The sequence below is a fragment of the Sminthopsis crassicaudata genome, chromosome 1 (genome assembly GCF_048593235.1).
Source record: "Sminthopsis crassicaudata isolate SCR6 chromosome 1, ASM4859323v1, whole genome shotgun sequence".
Classification (NCBI taxonomy): Eukaryota; Metazoa; Chordata; class Mammalia; order Dasyuromorphia; family Dasyuridae; genus Sminthopsis; species Sminthopsis crassicaudata.
In genome coordinates this window covers 348,738,159-348,762,515 of record NC_133617.1, presented here as the reverse complement: position 1 = coordinate 348,762,515, position 24,357 = coordinate 348,738,159, and the positions used below count along the sequence as shown (strand labels likewise).

Here is a 24,357-nt window from a genome sequence, read left to right as displayed (position 1 = left end):
GACCTCAAAGAGATGGGAGAACCAGATCATCTTATTTCTTTTCCAGAGAACCTATATTCAGGTCAAGAAACAAGTAAGAATTGAACATGGAACAACTGATTGGGTTAAAATTAGGAAAGGAAGCATAAGAAGACCATTTTGTTATCACTTTATTTATTTAGCTTACATTCAGAATAAAACATGGGAAATGCCAGGCTTGATGAATTAAGAACCAGAATAAGTTAGCCAAGAGAAATATTAACCACCTCAGATATGCAGATGATATCACTATGATGGCAGAAAGTTTCTTGAAAATGGTGAAAGAACAGAGTATAAAAGCTGGCTTGAAGCATAACATCAATAAAACTAATATCATTGTAATTGGCCCCATCATTTCCTGGCAAATAGAGAAGAAATGGAATTAGTGTCAAATTTTATATTCCTGGGCATAAAGGTCACTGCAGACAGTGATTATAGCCTTGAAATTAAAAAAAAAATCTGGACAGCATAATAAAAAGCAAAAACAGTACCTTGTGAACAAAAGCCTATATGGTAAGCAACAATTTTTCCAGGAACAATGTATGGCTATGAGAGTTGGATTATAAGAAAAACTGAGGACCACAGAATCAACACTTTTGAACTGTAGTGTTAGAGAAGATTTTTGAGCATCCCCTAGACATTAGGGAGATCAAATCAATCTATACTTAAAGAAATTAATTCAAGCGATTCACTGGAAGATCAAATACTGAAGCTGAAGTTTAAATACTTTGGCCACATAATGAGATGATGGGATTCATTGAAAAAGACCCTGATGTTAGGAAAGATTGAATACAAAAAGAAAAGGGGATGACAAAGAATGAGATGGATAGTGTCATAAAAACAATGAACATGAGCTTGGGGACAGATTTGAGGAGATAGTGGAAAATAGAAGGATCTGCTATGCTATCTATGGTCCATAGGGTCACAATGAATTGGACACAACTCTTGTTTTGAATGAACAACAAATATATATATATATATATATGTGTGTGTGTGTGTGTGTGTGTGTATGTATATATGTATACATATATATGTGTCTGTATTATAGATATATAGATAGATATATGCAATATGTAATACACATATATGTATGCATATATCCTATATAATATCTAGCATTTAAATTATGCTCTAAAATTTGCAAAATGCTTTGCAGATATTATCTTTTTTTATCCTAATGTCCCTGGAAGGTAGATTCTATGATTATCCCCATTATAGGTGAGGAAATTGAGGGAAGCAGAGATTAAGTGATTTGACCAGGATCACACAGTTAATAAAATGTCTGAAATCACATTTGAACTCAGGTCTTCCTGACTCCAAATCTATCATTCTATCCTCTGCTCTACCTAGTTACATATGTGTACATGTATAAACTTTTTGTACATAATCTAATTCTATATATATATATATATATATATATGATGTGATATGTAATCATATGTGTGTATAATAACCACATGCATATATAACAATACACATACATGCACACATATACATGTGTGTATGTATGAAGTAATGCTGGATGCCATTCTCTCCTTGCTTTTGGCTGCTTCTGGAATTATCCCTATAATCATCGTAGAGGGAAAGATGGAATTAGCTTCTCTTTGTGCAAGTGGCTGTGCATGGGAAAGGAGGCTGGAATGAGTTACAGGGTGGGATTTTTCTCTTTTTTAAAATTTTTTTATTAATTTTATAATTATAACATTTTTGACAGTACATATGCATAGGTAATTTTTTACAACATTATACCTTGTACTTCCTTCTGTTCGGAATTTTCCCCTCCTTCCCTCTACCCTCTCCCCTAGATGGCAGGCATTCCCATACATATTAAATGTTATAGTATATCCTAGATACAATATATATGTGCAGAACCAAATTTTGTTGTTGTTGTTGTTGTTGTTGTTGCAAAGGAAGAATTGGATTCGGAAGGTAAAAATTCGGAAGAAAAACAAAAAAAGGAAACAGTTTACACTCATTTCCCAGTGTTCCTTCTCTGGGTGTAGCTGATTCTATCCATCATTGATCAATTGGAATTGGATTAGCTCTTCTCTATGTTGAAGATATCCACTTCCATCAGAATACATGCTCATATAGTATTGTTGTTGAAGTGTATAATGATCTCCTAGTTCTGCTCATTTCACTCAGCATCAGTTGATGTAAGTCTCTCCAAGCCTCTCTATATTCATCCTGCTGGTCATTTCTTACAGAACAATAATATTCCATAACATTCATATACCATAATTTACCCAACCATTCTCCAATTGATGGACATCCATTCATTTTCCAGTTTCTAGCCAATACAAAAAGGGCTGCCACAAACATTTTGGCACATACATGTCCCTTTCCCTTCTTTAGTATTTCCTTGGGATATAAGCCCAGTAGTAGCACTGCTGGGTCAAAGGGTATGCACTGTTTGATAACTTTTTGGGCATAATTCCAGATTGCTCTCCAGAATGGTTGGATTCTTTCACAACTCCACCAACAATGCATCAGTGTCCCAGTTTTTCCACATCCCCTCCAACATTCATCATTATTTGTTCCTGTCATCTTAGCCAATCTGACAGGTATGTAGTGGTATCTCAGAGTTGTCTTAATTTACATTTCTCTGATCAATAGTGATTTGGAACACTCTTTCATATAAGTGGAAATAGTTTCAAGTTCATCATCTGAAAATTGTCTGTTCATATCCTTTGACCATTTATCAATTGGAGAATGGCTTGATTTCTTATAAATTAGAGTCAATTCTCTATATATTTTGGAGATCAGGCCTTTATCAGAACTTTTAACTGTAAAAATGTTTTCCCAATTTGTTACTTCCCTTCTAATCTTGTTTGCATTAGTTTTGTTTGTACAAAAGCTTTTTAATTTGATGTAATCAAAATTTTCTATTTTGTGATCAATAATGATCTCTAGTTCTCCTTTGGTCACAAATTCCTTCCTCCTCCACAAGTCTGAGAGGTAGACTATCCTCTGTTCCTCTAATCTATTATGATCTCATTCTTTATGCCTAAATCATGGACCCATTTTGATCTTATCTTGGTATGTGGTGTTAAGTGTGGGTCCATGCCTAGTTTCTACCATACTAATTTCCAGTTTTCTCAGCAGTTTTTGTTAAATAATGAATTCTTATCCCCAAAATTGGGATCTTTGGGTTTGTCAAACACTAGATTGCTATTTTTATTCACTATCTTGCCCTGTGAACCTAACCTATTCCACTGATCAACTAGTCTATTTCTTAGCCAATACCAAATGCTTTTGGTGACTACTGCTTTATAATATAGTTCTAGATCAGGTACAGCTAGGCCACCTTCATTTGATTTTTTTTTTTCATTAATTCCCTTGAAATTCTCGACCTTTTGTTCTTCCATATGAATTTTGTTGTTATTTTTTCTAGGTCATTAAAATAGTTTCTTGGGAGTCTGATTGGTATAGCACTAAATAAATAGATTAGTTTAGGGAATATTGTCATCTTGATTATATTCACTTGGCCTATCCAAGAGCACTTTAATGTCTTTCCAATTATTTAAATCTTGTGGCAAGTGTTTTGTAATTTTGCTCATATAGTTCCTGACTTTTCTTTGGTAGATGGATTCCCAAATATTTTATACTATCAACAGTTATTTTGAATGGAATTTCTCTTTGTATCTCTTGCTGTTGGATTGTGTTGGTAATGTATAAAAATGCTGAGGATTTATGTGGATTTATTTTGTATCCAGCAACTTTGCTAAAGTTCTGAATTATTTCTAATAGCTTTTTAGCAGAGTCTTTGGGGTTCTTTAAGTATACCATCATGTCATCTGCAAAGAGTTATAGTTTGATTTCATTACCTACTCTAATTCCTTTAATCTCTTTCTCAGCTCTTATTGCTAAGGCTAGCATTTCCAGTACAATATTGAATAGTAATGGTGATAATGGGCAACCTTGTTTCACTCCTGATCTTACTGGGAAAGGTTCCAGTTTATCACCATTACATATGATGTTTACTGACGGTTTTAAATATATGCTCCTTATTATTTTAAGGAATAGTCCATTTATTCCTATACTCTCAAATGTTTTTAGTAAGAATGGATGTTGGATTTTATCAAATGCCTTTTCTGCATCGGTTGAGATGATCATATATGGTTTTTGTTAATTTGGTTATTGATATGGTCAATCATACTAATAGTTTTCCTAATATTAAACCAGCCCTGCATTCCTGGTATAAATCCCACTTGGTCATAGTGTATTATCCTGGGGATGATTGTCTGTAATCTTTTTGCTAATATTTTATTTAAGATTTTAGCATCAATATTCATTAGGAAAATTGGTCTATAATTTTCTTTCTCTGTTTTCAGCCTATCTGGTTTAGGTATTACCATGTCTGTATCATAAAAGGAATTTGGTAGGACTCATTCAATCCCTATTTTTTCAAATAGTTTATATAGATTGGAGTTAATTTTTCTTTAAATGTTTGGTAGAATTCACATGTAAATCCATCTGGTCCTGGGGATTTTTTCTTAGGGAATTGGTTAATAGCTTGTTCTATTTCTTTTTTCTGAAATGGGACTATTTAGACTATTTACTTCTTCCTCTGTTAATCTGGGCAAGCTATATTTTTAAAGGTATTCTTCCATTTCATTTAAGTTATCGAATTTATTGGCATAAAGTTGGGCAAAGTAACTCCTATCTATCGTTCTAATTTCCTCTTCATTAGTGGCGAGTTCTCCCTTTTTCATTTTTAAGATTAACAATTTGCTTTTCCTCTTTCCTTTTTTAAATCAGATTTACTAAGGGTTTGTCTATTTTGTTGGTTTTTTCATAGAACCAACTCTTAGTTTTATTAATTAATTCAATAGTTTTTTTGTTTTTGTTTTTGTTTTTACTTTCAATTTTATTAATCTCTCCTTTTATTTTTAGAATTTCAAGTTTCGTGTTTGTCTGGGGGTTTTTAATTTGTTCCTTTTCTAGCATTTTTAGTTGTAAGTCCAATTCATTGACCTTTTCTTTCTCTATTTTATGCAAGTAGGCCTCTAGAGATATAAAATTTCCCCTTATTACTGCTTTGGCTGTATCCAGGGTGGGATTTTTCAAATACTGTCTGTTATTTTTACACTTGGGCACATTACTTATCCTCTCTATGCCTCAGTTTTCCCATATGTAAAATGAAGGATGAATGGACTAGAGTAGACAGGCTCAGAGGTCCCTTCCAGGTTTAGATCTGGAGCAAGGAAATTGCCCAAGAAGGCACAGCTAGTAAGTGTCTGAACTCAGGTCTTCCTTGCTCCAGCCTCAAGGCTCTAACAACTACCTCTACTCTATTACCACTAGTTTACTGTTCTTTTTATTATGTCATGCTTCCTCCCAAACCATCATAAGGAAAATAGGAACCAAAGTGTAACTGGAGCTATAAAGGACCTTGAAATATTGTAACACCTGAGTTTTATTTGTTCCTTTTTCTTTTTTTCTTTTATCTGATTATATATTTCAATGTGTGTGTGTATTTATTTATTTTCATTTTTTTCTATCATTAGATTCCCCCTTTGCCTCTTCACCTTCAGTTAGTCCTTCTGGCCTTAGTTTTGAGATATCATTTTTTTGTGTGTGTTCCTTTTCCATAAAGAACAAATAAAACTCAGACGGAAAGAGGTACTCTATCCACTGTACTACCTAGTTGCCCAATATTCATAAATTGGGAAATGACTTTACAAATTGTAGGATATGCATGTAATAGAATGTTACTGTGGCATAACAAAATGTTGATAAAATGTAAAACTATATTTAAAAAGGAATAGGATATATGTAGGAAAATGTAGCATTTTGTGTAATATCAAAGGAAAAAGTAAAAAAGGAAAAAAAATTTTTTCTCAATTAAATGGCTGAACAAAGTATGTTACATAAATATAATAGATTATTAATATATTAGGTAAAGATATAGATTTTAAAAAACTAGGAAAACTTGTACCAACTGATGTAGAAAGAAATGAGCTGAACAGGCAGAACCAAATTATGATGAAGAATATGATCCTCCTCTTTTCCCCTTAGTCTTTTCCCCTGCCCACCTTACTATTGGGCACTGAAGACCTTTATTTCTTACCAGATTCAGAGTCTTGAATCACTGAATCGGATTCGCAGGAATCCAATTAACTGCTTGTTTTCATCATATTTCCAACAATCTAATGCTTTCTTTTCATTCCTATAGAGAGATACCACTATGTTCAGATGCTTAGCCTATAAATGGTACTTAATAAATGAGCTGAAAGAACTCTTGGGCTACCATGGCCTTACCTTTTCATCCTGAAATCATATCTCAAAGTTCTGACCAAAATGTGACTGCTTAAATGAGAATTTGCCCCTTGGATCCCTTGCCTAATCTTAGTAAACTGCTGAGTTGAATGCTCCTGAGAGACATCAGAACTAATAATCACTCTGTGTATTCTATTTATTTAATCTGTTCTAATCAGTCAGACCATTCAAATTTGTTAAGCACTTACTCAGTGTCAGAGACAAAAAATACATCAATCCATGCTTTTAAGGAGTTTACAATTAGGTAACAGAGACCACATGCAAACAATTATGGATAAACAAGATATATGGAAGATATATTGGGGGATAGTCTCAGAGAGAAGGCCCTATGTTGAGGGCTAGGACAGGGCTTCTTGCAGCAGGTAGGACTGAAGCTATGAAAGCTGAAGAAGAGATGAGGAGAGGCATGGGGATGAGTAAATGAATATATGTCTAAGCACCTCTACTGAGAGAGCCCAATCGGGCAAATAGGAGGTAGTCACATACCAGATCGATTTACTTAGGCTGTGTACTCAGGTTTTTTAATCCAGATGGGTGAGGGCATCCCCTCTCTGATTCTAGAGCTCAGAAAAGAGGTATCTGGTAGGTGACGATTGCCTCATTAGTATATCCATGGAACTCGTGCTCAATTCCCAATTAAAAAGTATCCTTGTATTATGTCAAATAGAAAGCAGAGGATTTTCTCTGAAGCAGGAGGTGGGGAGGGAAGGACCCCTTTATCATGTAACTCCAGGGAAGAATTACACAAGTGAAGAAGTATCCCTGTACCAGAGGTGCTTAAACTTTTCCAAATACCTCATTGTTCTCTTCCTTTAAAGGGGGTAATTTTGACTTGTTTGACCACAGGAAGGAAGGAAGAGAAAAAAATAACAAGTATTTATTATGTACTTATGATGTGCCAGGCCTGATTATCAATCCCTCTCAGATAAATGAAGCATATTGTAGGCAGGGATATACTGAAATCAGTTTCATCTTGAGATAGTAGATTAATAAATTTTCAGCATGAGCATTTACACCTTAGAAATCATCAATTATTACAAATCAGGGCTTATTATGTTGATAGTTTAGATTTAAGAAAGTGTTAGTAATATGAATTAAAATTAAAAGTCTTTATGCATACATATATATTTTTCAATGTTATTAAGCATTTTCTAGCACATCTGTGAATTGTTCTATCAACAATGCTTGAACTCTGCAAGGGGACAATAAGAGGTTCAAGGAATGTAGTCATCACCACATTAGACATATAGGATAACAAGAATTAAAATAATGGTGATAATAATAATAATAGTAGTAGCATTTATATAGCTCTTTAAGGGTCACCAACTATTTTGCATCCATGATCTCATTTGAGTTTCAAAATATTCCCAATTGCAAAGGGGTGTAGTCAAGATGGCAAAATAGTTAAGAGGAAATATAATCCAATTCCCTTACCACACCACTACCACAAAGATACAGAAAATGCACCAGAACAAATTCTGATCAGGAAATCCAAGAAGAAAATCACAGTGTCCTTTTTCCAGCCAAGGTTGGACAAAGAACTCTGTGAACACTAGGGACAGGTTCTGGCCATGAACTTGTCACAGAGAATTTCAGCACTCAGGAACTGAAAGGTAACTGAGGTGGTAGACATTGGGAAAGGAAATACCAGGATAGGAAGAAGTTCCAGAGGGAACCTGGACCAAGTGCAGGATGCAGAAGCAGGTGCCATTTGTTGCTTGCTACCCATTTGCAGATTACAGATACAAGGACTGAGGAAAGACTATGTCTAGCAGTGATGAAGAGGAGTGGTCACAGGTGTATGAGTTTGACCTTAGGAGCAGTGCTGGGACTCAGTTCCAGCCTCCAATTTAGGCTGAAACGTGCATTGAAATAAATAGGGTACCAGATCAATGGCAAGTCTGCAGTTTGATCACTCAGATCTATAGAACTTCCCAGCAAGCTAAGAGTAGTTAAGTCCAGGAACATCTACTGGTTACCTAAACCAGGAACAAGCTAATAAGCATCTTATACAGACCTACCCAAATCTAGGTCAGGAACTTGCAGAACTCAGATCAGAAAAGAAGTATGAAGATTTCATCACTCTGGGATCATTGAAAACTTGCAGGTCTCCAGCTTAAGCTGTCACTGAGATCTTAGAATCATACAACATTCAATATTGATTAAAAAAAAAAAAAAAACTGAGACTCTTGGAAGAAATAAAGAAAAGAGTTGTTTGCTTTTTTTTTTTTTTTTTTTTTTAAGAGAGATAAAAATGATTTCAAAAACCATGAGAGTGGTTGGGGAATGGTGTGGAAAATAGAAAAGAAATGAGAGTCATGGGAGAAATATATGGAAGATGAATTAACAACTTGGAAGGAAATTCAAAAGCCTTATCCAAGAAAATTAACTCTGAAAACTAAAACTGAACAAATAGAAGCTAATGCTGTCCACAAGACATCAGAAAATATTTTTTAAAAGTCAAAAGCCTGAAAAAAAAGTAGAAGGTAAGTATAGATAGAAAATAATGGAAAAGCAAAGTTTAGGAAGAAGTAATAAGAAAGGCCACAGACTAATATAATATACAAAGCCTCAAGTCTCTACATCCTGAATCACTCTTCAAAAAAAAAGAATTGATAGATGCTGGATATTGTATGTACCAAATAACATTAGTAAAATATATTAAATTTTAACTGAAAAAGAATTGTTCTTACTGTGAATAACTTAGCTGTTCAGGTATAAGTCTGACTATTAATTTATCAGATCTAAGTTCAAACTTGATTTAAAAACAGCACAGCTTTGACTTATCCTAACTCTACCTAACTTTATTATAATTTAAACATGGTGGACAGTAAAAAAATGGGAAATGAAAATTAAATTGAAATAAACAATGACTATAAGTTAAACCATAAGTTTAACTAATGTAAATTTATTCTTCCATCACTACATTTCAATATGTTGAATGAGAAAACATTCTCAATGAGAATATTAGTCAGCAATGAGCAAGTTTTCATAGGAGGTATTCAATATAAGAATAAATATTTTTTATCATTTCATAATTAACTGAAAAATATAGGCAATTTAAAATCTCGCTATGCTTGTAGTTTCTTGATTATAAAAAAAAATTTGCTTAGGTACAATAAAACACTGCTTTATAGGCCCTCTTACAGAAATTTCTTTCCTAATCACACAGCAAGATTATTAAAGATTTCTTGGAACATAAAACAAGAGAAATAACTACTTTTTGGCCTTATCATAAATAGGTAAGCCACAAAGAAATTTTTATGTTAACCAAAATTTTGTCAAAGGGATGGAGGAGAGGCATATTAAATAAGGATTCTTTGTGGATGGTGAGATCCTCTAGATCTTTTTTATTTGTGGATGACATTGTGATCATCAAATTAGGTCCTAGAATACTATAGAATCTCCTAGAGAAATCTATAATCACTCAAAGGAACTTGCTCTAACCAGCCACACAGGAAAAACCTACAACATAAACTAATGAGGAACTCAGAAAGAAAGGATTAAAAGTCATTAAGAAAATATGTCTCTAGGACTACTCTGAAGGATTTATGATGAAAAATCCTTTCCATACCTAGAGAAAATACTGATTATGTCTGAATAGTTTGAAACATACTCTCTTTTAAACTTTCATTTTCTTTTTTTAGGAGGGGAAATCTATATTTTCTTTCACCACATGACCTATTGAAATGTTTTGCATAATTTCACATGTGCTTTCTTATAATGGAAGGGGGGGATAAAGGAGAATCTAGAACTCAAAGTTTTAAAAACAAATGTAAAAAAATTGTTTTAAATGTAACTGGGGAAAAATTAAAATATTAAATAAATCTTTAAAATTTAAAAAATAAATCTTAAAAAAAAAAAAGAAAGCACATGATAAAGAATATGGGCTGGTCATATGGTGAGGAGAGATAACAGACAAACAGCTAGAGTTCTAAAGGTTCCCACAACTATGCAATGAGAAATTCAGGAAGATTTCTATAAGAATTGCTCAAAATGGGCTGTGATCTGTGTTCCTGGAAGGCATATCTGAATTGATGATATCACTGATCCATTTGAATATTCAGCTCTTCAACTTATGTATAGTATTTATATATAATGTGTGTATTATATATATATATATATGTGTGTGTGTGTGTGTGTGTGTGTGTGTATTTTTTTTCTTATTATTGCTTCTTTGGAAAATGATTTTATATTCTGTTGAGATTCTGCTCATCTCCCTTCTAGTGTTATCTATGAAATCATGTGATCTAATACCAGATGTTAAACTTCTAATGCAAGTTATCTGATTGAGTTAATTTTTAATCTGATGAGCAATGTTTCCCTAAGCAAAACATTCCTAATATTTTCAGCACACATTTTAATTTTGTGTGTTTTACTGAATACAGATAGATGAAGTGTATAGAACATTGGACCTAGAATCACAAAGATCTGAATTCAAATCCAAACTCAGACGCTATCTGTAACATCCCAGGCCTCAGTTTTCCCATTTGTAAAGATAATAATAGCACCTATTTCACAGGGTTACTGTGAGATTAAATGAGATATTTGGAAAATGTTTTACAAAGCTTGAAACACTACAAAAATGCTTTTACTCCAAAGCAGTATTGTGTATTATTGGCTATATTCTATAGTCACATTATTGCCTGGGTCAAATGACCCCAATTTCACCAGACCCTGAGATTATCGAAAAGCATATCCAAAGACTCCTATTAACATTAAGTTCCTAACTAGTGTTCCCTTGATCTCATTTATTTCAAATCACTACCCACATATTTCTCCTCCAAACCACTTCCTTTGCAAAGCTTTTCAGTTCACTTTATGATTATCAACTACATATTTTTCATTCCAGTTTCTAAATGCCTGAAAAATTTACTGATTAGAAGAATAATGTACCTTTCTCCTGATTCCAATAATTTATATGAAAAAGAAAGTGGTAAATTCTGTGCAAGATGGAATATCTAAAATAATTTGGATACTAGGTTATAATCATTTCACCAGATGCCATAAGCTTTTTTTCTCTCTCCCTTTTTGCAGTTTCTTTTCTAAGCATAGACAAGTAAAACCAATTATTATCCCTTGTTGTCAACTAATTGAATTTAAAGGTGTTCTAAAGTAACCAATCAGTCCACTTCAATGACATTTCATTTCCAATCTGGGGATTTGCCACCACCTCTTCTCATCTCCAATTATCAGGAAGTAAGCCTTAGTTTACTTCAGGTGCTATCTTTCCAATTTTTTCTTTCTCTTCTTAGGGTATGAATTGTATCCCTTTCTTCTACTCAACAGAATGCAAAATTTTTGAGGTTGAGGGCTGTTTTTTTCAGGTGTGTCCTTAGTACCTTGCACATACAATTTAATACATATTTTAAAAATTGAATATTTGCCTATCTACTATTTTATTTTTTAAAAAAGTCTCAAGAAAATCTTGGAATAAAAGCCCTTCAACATTCAGTCTGTCATTTGTTGTTCAAAAAGAATAATTAAGCTGTCATATAATTTTGCCTAACAGGAATTAAAACTTAAAAAAAAAATTCAACTTCCCTTTTTCAAACCTTTTTCTTAGGTTTGGATAGTTTAATACCTTTTCAAAGTTTTTAAGTTTTCTAGCAACAACTTCTTTTAGAAGAATTATTCTCAGAATTTTGCTTCATAATTAATTATCTTTAATATCTCAAAATTCCAAAATTTTGTGCAATTTTTCTCCACTGATATAAGGTTACAACTTCTCTACATTTTATAATACTGTGTTTAAGAGATAAAAGTCAAAAAAAATTATTCATCCTGGAACTTTATTTATGGAAATTGGCCCAAGGATTGTTGCTGGGGTCCATATTTTTTTTTTTTTTGTGGTGAGAGCTGCCAAAGCTTGACTGGTATGACTTTCAAGGATCCAAAGTAACCTCCATGTGATAAAGCATCAAAGAATTTAGTTAGCCAATTATAAAGTACTGGGAGATAGAAGCTTCTGATTTTAATAAGAAATGTTAAGCTGAAAGAGGAAATTAAATTTATTTTCATTCTTGCACTTGCATTCTAGATAGATTCTTTGAAAATTATTAAGCATCGATAATTTACTTAGGGTTTTAATTTTTAAAAATAGGAAATTTAAAGAATATAGTCCCTGCTGTTTTGAAACTTTCATTAGGATGCAGATACCGAAAATATTAAATTGTACTAGAAGTGAATGTACAATATACTGGTGAAGGTGTAGAAATGTGAGACAAATATCAAGAATGCTACTGAATTTAATGTTTATAAAATAAAGTTTGTTAGCATAAAAAAAAAGTCAAAAGGAGGGTGAAAGAACATTGTATCAATGACCATACAAGGAATGCCAGTAGTCCTAGAGCTGGCAGGGAATCTAAAGATCTTCTAGTCCAAATCTCTTATTTGAATTTAACTTCTGTTTAACTTCTTACCAAAGAGAAGACAGATGCACAAGTTACATTACATAAATAATTTATTAGCACATGGAACACAGCATAAATAACTAATTCATTCAAAGCCTTACAATGGCTAATTACTAAGAAACAACCTGTAACTTACCGATTACACACTTCTTTAAAATATAATGTAATCTTAGCAGTCACAGAAAAAAGTTCCACATGCTGAATCATCACATTTCATTTACAATCTGATTTTTAAAAAAACACAAAAAAACCAAATGGGTACTGGAGACTCATTGACAGACCACTTAAAATGAATGTTGTAAGTCTTCTAAATTCAGAAATAAAACAACTGTAAGAGAATCTGTCCCCGAAAAGCCAATTTTAATTCACTGGGGAATTCATTTTTGTCACTTTGGGGAATTCCCATATGAAGACTTAAAAAAAACAGGATCATTTGATACTCTTTTGTAAAGTTAGGTCATGGTCTAACTATAGTAATACCTTTATGATTATTTATCTAGATTATGTGTCAGTTTTGAAAAACCAAACAAAACTGAGCAGATTTGATGGCAGAAACAACACAGCACCTGTTAATAGCAATTACATCAATCTCTTAGATAAAAAACAATCTAGTGGATATTAAAAATCAGAACTGAAATATATATATATATATGTAAAAACAAGAGTTTTAGCAATATGAATCTGGATTTCTTATGTAGTCTTTCTAAAAATACCACTCTGCTGGTTTCTAACCCTAAATGACAATGCCACAAAGCAATGTGATTTTCTTTTCTTTTTATATGTTAGGACAAGTGCACAAAGTTAATTTTCTTAAGGATGTCTTTTATAACAAAACACTTATCTCTTTAAGGATTTAAAAGTAATTTAAAAGAATTAAGAATGCAAACTTCCAGTGTTGGCACATGATTAAAAAAAAAAAATTCTCAATAAGCCAAATATGTCCAGATAATGCATCCACTTAAAAGGCTTTCTGTAAATATTAAAATGATATTTCTCCTGACTGAAAATATCTTAATTACTGGCATACCAAAGGATAGTGGAAGATTAATTCTGTCTCTAAGACAGAATTCATTAGAGTAAAATAAATAAAAATTCAAGCAAAAAGCAAACTGCAGAAACTGTGGGCTATGGGGAAAGGTAAATTACCCACTGGGTAATCTGAAGCTTATAAAGCGCCTTGAGTGCATTAAATAGAAAGGCACTATATAAATGTAAATTGGTTATCTAAAATAATCATTTATGAATCAACAATCTGTTTTAGCATTTGTTTTTAAAATACAGAATTTGAAAATTTCAACTTATGACCAAAGTGATTTTTCTTTTTAAATCCAGGTAAAATTTGCATCTCCTTATTGAAAATCTGCTGATACTTTGAACTAGTAAGTGGATTTGCTTCCAAGTTTTAAATTAAATATCCATATAGCATTCCCAGTCTATAAAGAGGTGTGGGGAAATTAAGAATGTTGTAAGTAGATTTTGCATAGTGACAAAATTGTGTGATTTGCTTCACAACAATGACTTAGAAATGGTGCTCTTCTCTTCCATCAAAATTAATGGAATTAGTAGTCGGTGATTGTTCACGATGCATTCCTATACAAGTCAGAGTTTAAAAACAGTCCACTTTAACCTAGTATTAAGGGACCAGATTGAACAACAACGAAAGGGGAATTTAAGGCTGAACCTCCCATGCACTTTGTATTGAGATTACTGAAAACATGTGCCAGGAACCTCAATTATTCATACACACACAGACATTGATAAAGGCACATTTTGAAGAGAGCTCCTCAAGGACACTGATCAGAGTGAACTTCTTTCACTGATTCTTGCTCTCTCTTGTAAAAGAAAGTTTTTTTTTGTTTTGTTTTTTTTAAACATTGAGGGTTCTTTTTAATGTTTTAAGAAAATTATGAAAATACTAGTCGTATTGCAGCTGGGAGGGACCTTAGGGTTTCATCTTGTTCAATACGTTCACTTTATCAATGAGGAAACTGAGACTTAGAGAGGTTAAATGACTTGTCTTATGTCACATAGCTAGTTTGTGGCAATGGGAGGGCTAGAATTCAGGATCTCTTAACAAATCTTACACAACTGAAAAATAATGCATGCATATGATATTTTATGACTTTAAACAAGCATATATTTCAGGACAGAAAAGTTTATTTTAGTAACCTGAAAACACAGATGAATGAAAAACTGAATGGGAACTTTGAGGGGACATATATAGATAATTACTTTCAATTTTTTGAAATGAAATCTTTAAAAAAAAATCACGAAAGAACAGTAAATATATATTATTTGATAATTTCTTGGGAAAAGTGAAGCTTTAATTGCCTGAATGATACTCTTCTTTTAACAAGTCAAGAAAAGTAAAATAGCCAGTTAAATTCATTTAAAAATGCACACATACACTCAGCTTTAATACAACTAAAATATAATTCAAATGGGGGGAAAAAGCTATTTGATCCCAAGTGTCACTATGGAATGATTTCATAAAGATATCTGGAATTTATGTAAGGTGAAGATTTAAATATAAAATAAAAATAATTTTAAAAGCTCTGATCATAATGGAAATTCTGACATAATTTAACCTACCGAAATGCTACTTATCCCTGCTAGAGTTTCACAGTATCTGGCCTGTTTGATGTTAATATCTGTTAAGTCACTGGCACAAGGTGTTGCTTCAGCAGTTGGTACTCCAAAACCAAAATCCATCATGCACCATCAAGTGTGACAAGAGAAACACCAAAAAGCTTGAGATTCAGACTGGTATTTAAATTTGTATGGAAAATAAAGTTCTAAGTGCTCTGCAGTGACTGACAGCTGGTATAAATATTGGCAGCCTTCTTTCCAAAGATAAATAAGTAAATCATGAGATCTATGAGAAACATTCAAATATTTTGGCAATGCAGAAGATGTAGATGTCCATGAAAATCCATGAGACGCTTCCAAAAATACTCAGTTACTTGACAATCAAAACTTTACTCTTTGCTTAAAGAAGAAAAACAAAAATTCAACACATATAGCCAGTGGCAGTCCCAAGAGTGGCCTCTTCTAGAATTATTTCAACGATTATTCTCTGTGTGGTTTTCTTTTGGGTTTTTCTTCATAAGACTCTCCATACTCATTAACTCTGCTCTTATCCACAGGATAAAGCCTGAAATACAATTTTGACAGAATTAGCTTTTTTCCACATGGCATTTCAAGTTATAATTATTATTGTTGTGGAGGATGGGGAGTGGGTAGAAAACAAAAAGTTACACTTGATTCATTTCCCAAGGTATTTTATAACCCAAGCTAAACATTAAAAATGTGAAATTTCAGAGACTTGGCTGCTAATGAATCCAAGACCCTGAAGAGATAAAACAGCTGTTTTTAAGTTTTATGGTTTTTTTTTTTTAAACCAAAGTTTATTACTCTTCCATTTAAAAAAATCCAAACTACACAAAAAACCACTATGAAATACATAATTATTCAAACCAAGGAGAGGAGGACAGGAAAAGGGAGGAAGTAAGGCAAAGTAAGGAAAGGAATGAGTCCACTTCAGTCAAGAGAAAGGAAAACTTGCACTCACTTTTTAGCAGCTGGGAAAAAACCTAAAAATTCCACATTCTTTATTTATATAGACTCATCAGTCATTAGAAATTAACAACCCATAAACTGATGAGGTCTCTTTAAGTACACAAACAAAAGATTCAAAATTTGACAGTCAGTAAAGAATCAAACTAAGGATTCTTTTTTTTTTTCCTCTCTCTGGATTTTTGTTTGAATACTCTCTTAATTCTTCTATTTTTATAAACTTTCTTAGGCTCTTTTCAAAAAATGTTATCATCCCTATCATATCCCTAAAGTCACATCCTGAACCCACATCTATCTCTGCAATTTTACACTTAATTGTGATCTCATCATTTTTCTCCTATACGCTCAATGATCATTTCTATGTATATGATTCTGAGATCTATGTATTTATTCCTTGTCCCCCTCTTGAGGTCCAGGGAAGATCTCCAACTGCTTGGTGAATATCTGAGATTCTATAATTCTCATCTCTGTCCCCCAGGCTTGTCATCATCTTTCCTCACCTCTGCCTTCCTTCAATGGGATAGAGCCCCATCTTAAGTTACCTGGTTATTTCTTATTTAAAATGTTTATTATGCATTTTCTGTCCTGAAAGGATGTAAATTCCTTGAGGGCAGAGGCTTTCATTTTTGTCTCTGTATTCTCAGTGATTGTCACATAATAAGTGCTTGATACACACTTATTACTAATTAATTATAGCCCTAGGAATATAGTCTGCTAAGCCAGTTAGAAAAAATTCTCTTGGATTAGGCCACTGAAATTTTGCTGAAGGAGGCAAGGAATAGCTAGCATGTCTTTCCTTGTAAAATATATGAAGATTATCTCACTTGTAGTGTATCCGAGCTTTCTGATTTTTATAATTAGTACAATTAACCAGACACAAAACCCTGGGATGAAGGGCAGTCATACTATAAAAATGAGAGTAATTTTTATTATCATAGCTTCATTTAAGAATATATTTAACTACCTTTCATTTAATTCTGTGTTCCTAAAACAATACATTCTAATTTGTGATTTAGTCTTTTGAGTGGACTAACTCTACAGAAGGTAGTGTCCAATTCAAATAACAGCAGTAGTTAGCTTGATAACTCCCCTATATCCTATAATTCCCATAATTTGGAGTTCTAATAGTTTATTGTTTTTTATTAGCTTGCTTAGTATATATGGATGTTTTCCCTAGAGCAAGATAACCTTAAGTGAACTACTAAAATTAAATTTCTAAACTTGTAAAACAGAAGACCAGCACCTGGGCCTGTGGTACCTTTCAAAAAGGTACATAAATGTCATGAGTCCTAACATACAGAGTCAGAAACATTCTACTAAACAAATAAAATATAGGTAGAAGTAACATTTCTAAATTTGGTACAATTATTTTGAGTCAAATTGCTCGTGACTTAACAAATAAACTACTGACACTACATATAACATAAGTGCTTGCAAATGCTTATTTTTCAAGTGAACAGTGTATTTATACCCAAGATCTCATATAAAAACATATAACACATTAAAAATAAAAGATGGGGACACAAAAATAGGGGAAAACTCACCATCTTTGGTAAAGGTAAACAAGAAATACCACATCATCCCGAAAACATGCCAGCCTATGTGATGTTGGCATAGTGATAATAAAAGCAAAGATATCATCAATGAATGTATTAAAAGCCTGCAAAAGTAGAAGGAAATATAGGTTAATAAATATTTAATATCATATCCATAAATATTTGATATCATCATATCCTGAATGAATAAGACTGAGTAATAATTAAGGTAAATATTCAGTGGCATTCAGTGGCTGAGTAGAAATAGAAATACTTTGTATAGCAGAAAATGAGTACTGACAACTCCGCTATCATTTAATATCCCTTGTGTAACTTTTGTTTATTTCATCACACTAAAAACCTTACTGAATGCAAGAATACAAAATCCTCTTGTCAATGATTAAAAATTTGATAAAAAGGAAAAATGTGTTCCACAGCCTAAAATACTAATAAGCATAGCTCAAGTTTAATCCCCACTAAATTCTAAAAGGTACCTCTATCTTCAGTCCATTTGCAACAATTTTCTAGTTAATTTTAGTTTTCTTACAAAAAGACTAAACCTAACAATTATTTGTTTCCCTCAGTCTATTAGATTATATCCTAAAGTGACCAACTAACAAATCGGTGTGATGTGCTCTTGTTTACTATAATCAATTCCTCTTACCCCAAGACAAAGACAATTGACTCAGAAGCTTGCAGGGGATGTTCAAAAGGTAATTTAATGAAAACAACAGGTCACATGGATCCTTTGTAAGGTTTTCACCAGATACATCAAAAGAGTTGCAATTTAACAAGCTCCCAGAAAAAGTCATTGGGCTGCCACTGAAAAACACATCTGGAAATCCAAAAGTGACAGGTACTAAACTGCCTTTTTGTTCTTCTCAGAAAATTAATTTACTAGGCCTTGAAGTTCAACTTTATTTATTTTATTATAGCTTATTGACAGAACATATGCATGGGTAATTTTTCAACATTATCCCTTGCAATTACTTCTGTTCCATCTTTCCCTTCCCTCCCTCCACCCCTTCCCCTAGATGGCAAGCAGTCTCATACATGTTAAAGTATATTTTAAATACAATATATGTGTACACATCCGTACAGTTCTCTTGTTGCACAAGAACAATCGGATTCAGAAAGGTAAAAATAACCTGGGAAGAAAAACAAAAATACAAGTAGTCCACATTCATTTCCCAGTGTTCTTTCTCTGGGTATAGCTAGTTCTGTCCATCATTGATCAATTGGAGAAGTTCAACTTTATATTGACAAATTACTTTCAAAGTACAGAAAAAACAATTCTACTTCAATGAGACAAATTATCCTATTATCAATATACACTGCAGAGTTCTTTCTTTTAATTCTTATAAATACCTAAGGAACTACTGATTTCACCACTGAATAGAATGCATGGAAACAGATCTAGGTAATATTGCACTTTCCTATAAAAGCAGGTCTCGATAGGAATCAAGGAAAAAAAAAAAAAACAAAAACACACACACACCAAAAAACCAAAGAATGATGCAATGGTACAATCAAATAAGCCACCATTTTGCCCAAAACAAAAAACTTATAAAGTACTACTTGTTCTAAAACTGGGCAGAGTTGTACTTTAAATAATAACTCAGAGTCTTAATATAGTCTTTTCTTCATGGGATTTCCCATGACTAATCATGATAGTTAACTTTTATGCTAACACTTAAAGTTTAAATTGTCTGGTTATGACTTGATTATCTGGATTTCTGATTTGTATAGTTTAAAATAAAAAAAAGTTCCAAAAGTATTTTCCTAAAAGAGAATGGGCATGTATGTAAAATTAAGATGAATTAATATATCAATTTAGTGTAATTACTTTCTGTTTGAAAGCTTTTCATGTGTATCTGATATGTGATTATAAATCAAGGCAATGCTCTACAACCACTAGAAATGGAGGATGATTAATGAGCTACTGTAGGGCATTTCCTAAAAAATAAATAAATAAAGCAACTCTCTTAAAAAGGTAAAAACCACATGACAAATGGGCAATATAAAATTTGAAGTTATTTATCAAGATCATTCACTGGCCTTGAAACATCCTTGAAAATTATATCTTTCAGACATACTTAATTTTGTTTAACACTGAAAGATACTCATGGCTATACCAGCATAAAGTCTTTTAGATATAAACAGCTTTCAGTCTTTCTTCCATCTTTGCATTGTTGGTGACTTTGGGTATGGAGATCTGCCATAAACTCTATTATGGCTTCATTTAGTTTTAATGAACTGCTTCCCTCTTTTTTTTTTTTAAATTCTTTGTTATAAAGTTTTCTAAAGAGGGAAAGGAGAGGATAAGTTTGGAAATGAAGGGAATGTAAAAATAGAAGTAATTAATACATTAAAAAAAGAAAACACCACTTACTTTGTATGTAAATGCCTTCCAAGGTAAATGTGCAACAGACTTCATCTAGAATAAAAAACCACAAAGATTAATACTGGGATTAACATGTGGAGAAAAAAGTTATAAAATGGGTGGGGGAGGGAAGGGGCCCAAAAGACAGGAAACTTCTTGAAGACTACATGAATAAAAAAAACATGCTAGTATCTTACCTTATAATTCACAAACAGCTGGGGCAACATAAAGAGAAAGCCAAAGGCATATACTCCTAAAGGAGAAAATGTAAACACTTGATGAAGTCTGTGAAGTAATCAATATTCCACGAGGTACACAGTGGCACAGGGCATAGAAAGTTGAGCCTGCCATCTCGCCTAAAAGCCATACTAACTATATGACAGAACAAGACTGTTAAGTTTTTAGTATCCCAATCAACTTTCTAAGGCTGAGCTGCAAAGGAGTTTCTGATTTTAATTAAAAAGAGGAAGTTTTTTACACCAGTGAAATCAAAGGTACTATGAAAACAAATTACACAAAATATTTATTTCTTTAAATAAAAGGTAATATATTCACCTTTAATAGCTACCAGAACAAACATTAATTAGAAGGTCTAAAATAAAGTGTCCTAATTAGTGGATTTCAGCAAGGTAAAAAGTATCCAAGGGAAAAACCATAATTTTTTTGTTAATCAAAATAACTTGTACAAGTTAGCTGTGATTGTGCAACATGAGCTATAACTTTATGCAGTTAAAATTTTATGGATTTTTCTTAATTATTTAAGTAGAAAAAAAGATAAGGCCAAATACTTAAACCATAGCTTAATTATATATCTGATTATTTTGCAAAATTACTATTCTAATAATTTTTACATGGTTTCTTAATGGACTTAAAAGACATTGCATCTTTTCAAGTGTCTTATTTATGCAAAGACTTTATATAATGAAACCAACTCCAGCAAAAGGAATCAGATGATAGCTAGCTTTTCTACTTCCACTTTAAAGACTTTCTAGAACATCCTATTACTAGTTATTGGAAATACATCTTTGAATAGACAGCTATAGATAAATATAAGAAGATAACATCCTGAAAATTCTTCCTTTTAATAGCTCCAAAAGGAGAGCCTAGACATCAAAGGATTTTTGGTTAGGGAGAAAGGTCTTAAAGAAGCTTTAATGAGTTTAGGATAAAATTGTGGAAGGACCTTCTAACATAAAATTAGATAATAAGTATGTTAGTCTAATTGAAATTTACACATGAAAATGAGGGAAAGAATTAGAAATAAATGTTAGTGACAACAAAAGAATTATACAAATATTACATAATTATACATTTCAGAGATTTCTTGTCTTCAATTTTGTGATAAAGCATTTTCTTTAAATAAGACATCCAAAGTTTGCTTTTATAAATTATATGTACACTTTTGATATAGAAATTATGTTACCAATGTGTAGGGCTTTTAACTACAGTCTATCATGGTTAGTCACAAGAAAAGTATACATCCTTGGAATTGGAATGTCTTTTCATGAAATACTGTCCCCTGATAACTGCACTTGCACATCTGGATGTAAACCTATGTACGGGCTGTATTTGGGCTTTCTTGGGAATTGAATTTACAAAATTAACATTCTGCACATAACAGCACCAAAAATCTAGCCAAATATGTGAAAAGACTCACCATTGACAAAGCTGTTGATTAACCAAGAATACCAGCTTAAAAAAATAGAGAGAAAAATTAGTTTATTAGCAACATTATTTTATTTTGTTCTTGTCATTATATAACATTCTTTTTAGATTCAAAGAAAATGGGCACAAATAAGGTGGCAGAAATATCCTTGTTGGTAGAGGTTGTGGTGTATAAAAACAACTGTTGAGATATATTTAAAGAGGCAGTGAGATGGCATAGAAAATGTTGGATATGGAATCTGGAAGACATAAGTTGAAATCCAACTTTGGAAACTTATTAGATGCATGACCTGGAACAAATCACTTAATTTCTTTGTGCCTCAGTTTCCTACTCTGTAAAATAGAGACAAATAACAGAACCTACTTCTCAATAGTTTCTCTCATTGTAAGGACAAAATGAGATATGTATAAAGTTCTTTGAAAACCTTAAAGCGTGCTCTATAAATGCTGTTATTACTTATGTTGATCTACATCACATACAAAGGGACAGGGACTTGAAATTGGACTGAAAATGTTTCCTTTTTAGGATAATATGACTCAAATTTCTTTTTCTTTTCTTTTCTTTTTTGTGAGGCAATTGGCATTAAGTGATTTGCCCAGGGTCACACAGCTAGCATATGTTATATGTCTAAGGCTGGATTTGAACTTAGGTCCTCTTGACTACAGGGCTGATGCTCTGTCCACTGAGCCATCTAGTTGCTCCTATTACCCAAATTCCAATGCCTTTATTTACTTATTTCATCATGAACTCTTGGAACTGGTTTGGATCTTAGAATATTCTCCATCATTATTTAAGAAGACATTAATGATGCTCTGTTTACTTAAGCATCACTGTCATTCAAATTAAGTGTCTTAAACTTGGAGACTAGATAAATATTGTCAATCTTGGCTTAGGCACATTATAAGGGTAGATCTAAGATCTTTGGGCTACAAATTTGTGATATTAACTACTAGTTTTCAAGATTACTTAATAAAATATTTTTCAAGGTAATTCTCTTTGGACTGATTATTCATATGAAATTAATTATCCTGGATCCCTCTGTTCTTGTTCATCATGAGAATCCCCATCAGAAAATGTGTAAGGGATTAATAAAACAAGTATGTTTAAAATCAACCAATTTTATTACCTATTAGGTAGCATTAGTAAGTTTGAAAGAAGAAAGATTGTTAAATTGGCTAAAATGAAATGTTTAGCTAGTTCTACCAACCTTGCATTTTTATGCTTGCTTATAAGCTTGACTAATTTGACATATTTGATTTTATTTATCACAGCAATATGCAAGAGAATATGATTTTAACATAATAACAATTTATCCCTAATTACTTATACTATTTACCTAGACTATAATCTAGAGGTTAAAGGATCATACTTTAAATTAGTTTTAAACTCTTAAAATTAACCTGGCTTTAAAACATATTGCAATTCTTTGTGTATCATACTGCACCTGAGGTCTTTAGAAATGGGGACAAATAAGATGACCTCTTAAAATTCCTTTCTTATGAAAAAATAAATCTAGTTCTGTTGTTTAAAGATTTTTCTTTTCTGTAAAATGAATGAGTTAAGATGGGGCAGCCAGGTAGCTCAATGGATAGAGGGGTAGGCCTACATTCAGGAAGACCCAAGTTCAAATCTAGCCTCATATATTTACTAATCATATGACTCTGAGCAAATCACTTAACCCTGTTTACTTTAATCCACTGGAGAAGAAAATCCACTGGCAAATCAATTTAGTATTTTTGTCAAGAAAACCCCATGAACAGTATGGTCTTTGGGATCACAGAGTTAGATATGACCAAACAACAAAAACGATTAGATCACCTCTAAGAGCTTCTCTAGCTCTAAAATTCTGATTCACCCAATAGTTTAGATAAGATGCCCCAAATTAATTATATGCATCAACAAATTATTTATATAGGAATAGTTAATACATCACTGTGTGACCTATGCAGGATGAACCACTTGAACATATATATATATATATATATATATATATATATATATATGTATGTACATACATACATACATTCATTTCCTAGTGTCCATTTAATCTTTGGGTAACCCTAGGTCAACTAATAAAGAAAAATATTATTAGTGATGAATGAACAGTGGTGTTTTAAATTTATAGCTCTCTCTATATGCCAATTTATGGTAGCTCTTGTTTTAAAAAAAAAAAAAAAGCTTAAGAGTCATCATACCACCTAGTTTGTAGCTCAAGATAAATTTTTCACTGAACTTGCTTCCACTATTAATGTGATACTTTGTGGAATCTTACCTTTTATATTTGACATTTAGGAGTGAATAAGCTGCACCTCCAATACACAGAGGGTAGAGTAAATAAGACAGATATTTCATAGCCTAGTGAAGAATGAAAAACCCCTGTTAACTGTTAGTGAAGAGTTCAAAATATGAAACTATTTGAAACATTTTATATAATTAATGGAAAACATGATTAAGGAAGAAAGAACCCAATCTATGGCAAATATT

The 24,357-nt window shown here is 32.4% G+C and overlaps 1 protein-coding gene across 1 annotated transcript in view; it reads right to left on the bottom strand.

The window, feature by feature from the left end:
- Positions 1-12,745: 12,745 nt before the first annotated feature.
- Positions 12,746-24,357, bottom strand: part of CLPTM1L (CLPTM1 like) — a 32,967-nt gene continuing 21,355 nt past the window's right edge. Inside the window, exons 12-17 of the mRNA XM_074279166.1 lie at positions 24,146-24,228; positions 21,865-21,899; positions 20,405-20,460; positions 20,217-20,261; positions 17,834-17,949; positions 12,746-15,867 (exon numbers count right to left, since the gene is read on the bottom strand). Of these exons, the coding sequence (XP_074135267.1) occupies positions 15,783-15,867; positions 17,834-17,949; positions 20,217-20,261; positions 20,405-20,460; positions 21,865-21,899; positions 24,146-24,228 (420 nt within the window). The 3' untranslated portion in view covers positions 12,746-15,782. The remainder of the gene's footprint in view (positions 15,868-17,833; positions 17,950-20,216; positions 20,262-20,404; positions 20,461-21,864; positions 21,900-24,145; positions 24,229-24,357) is intronic.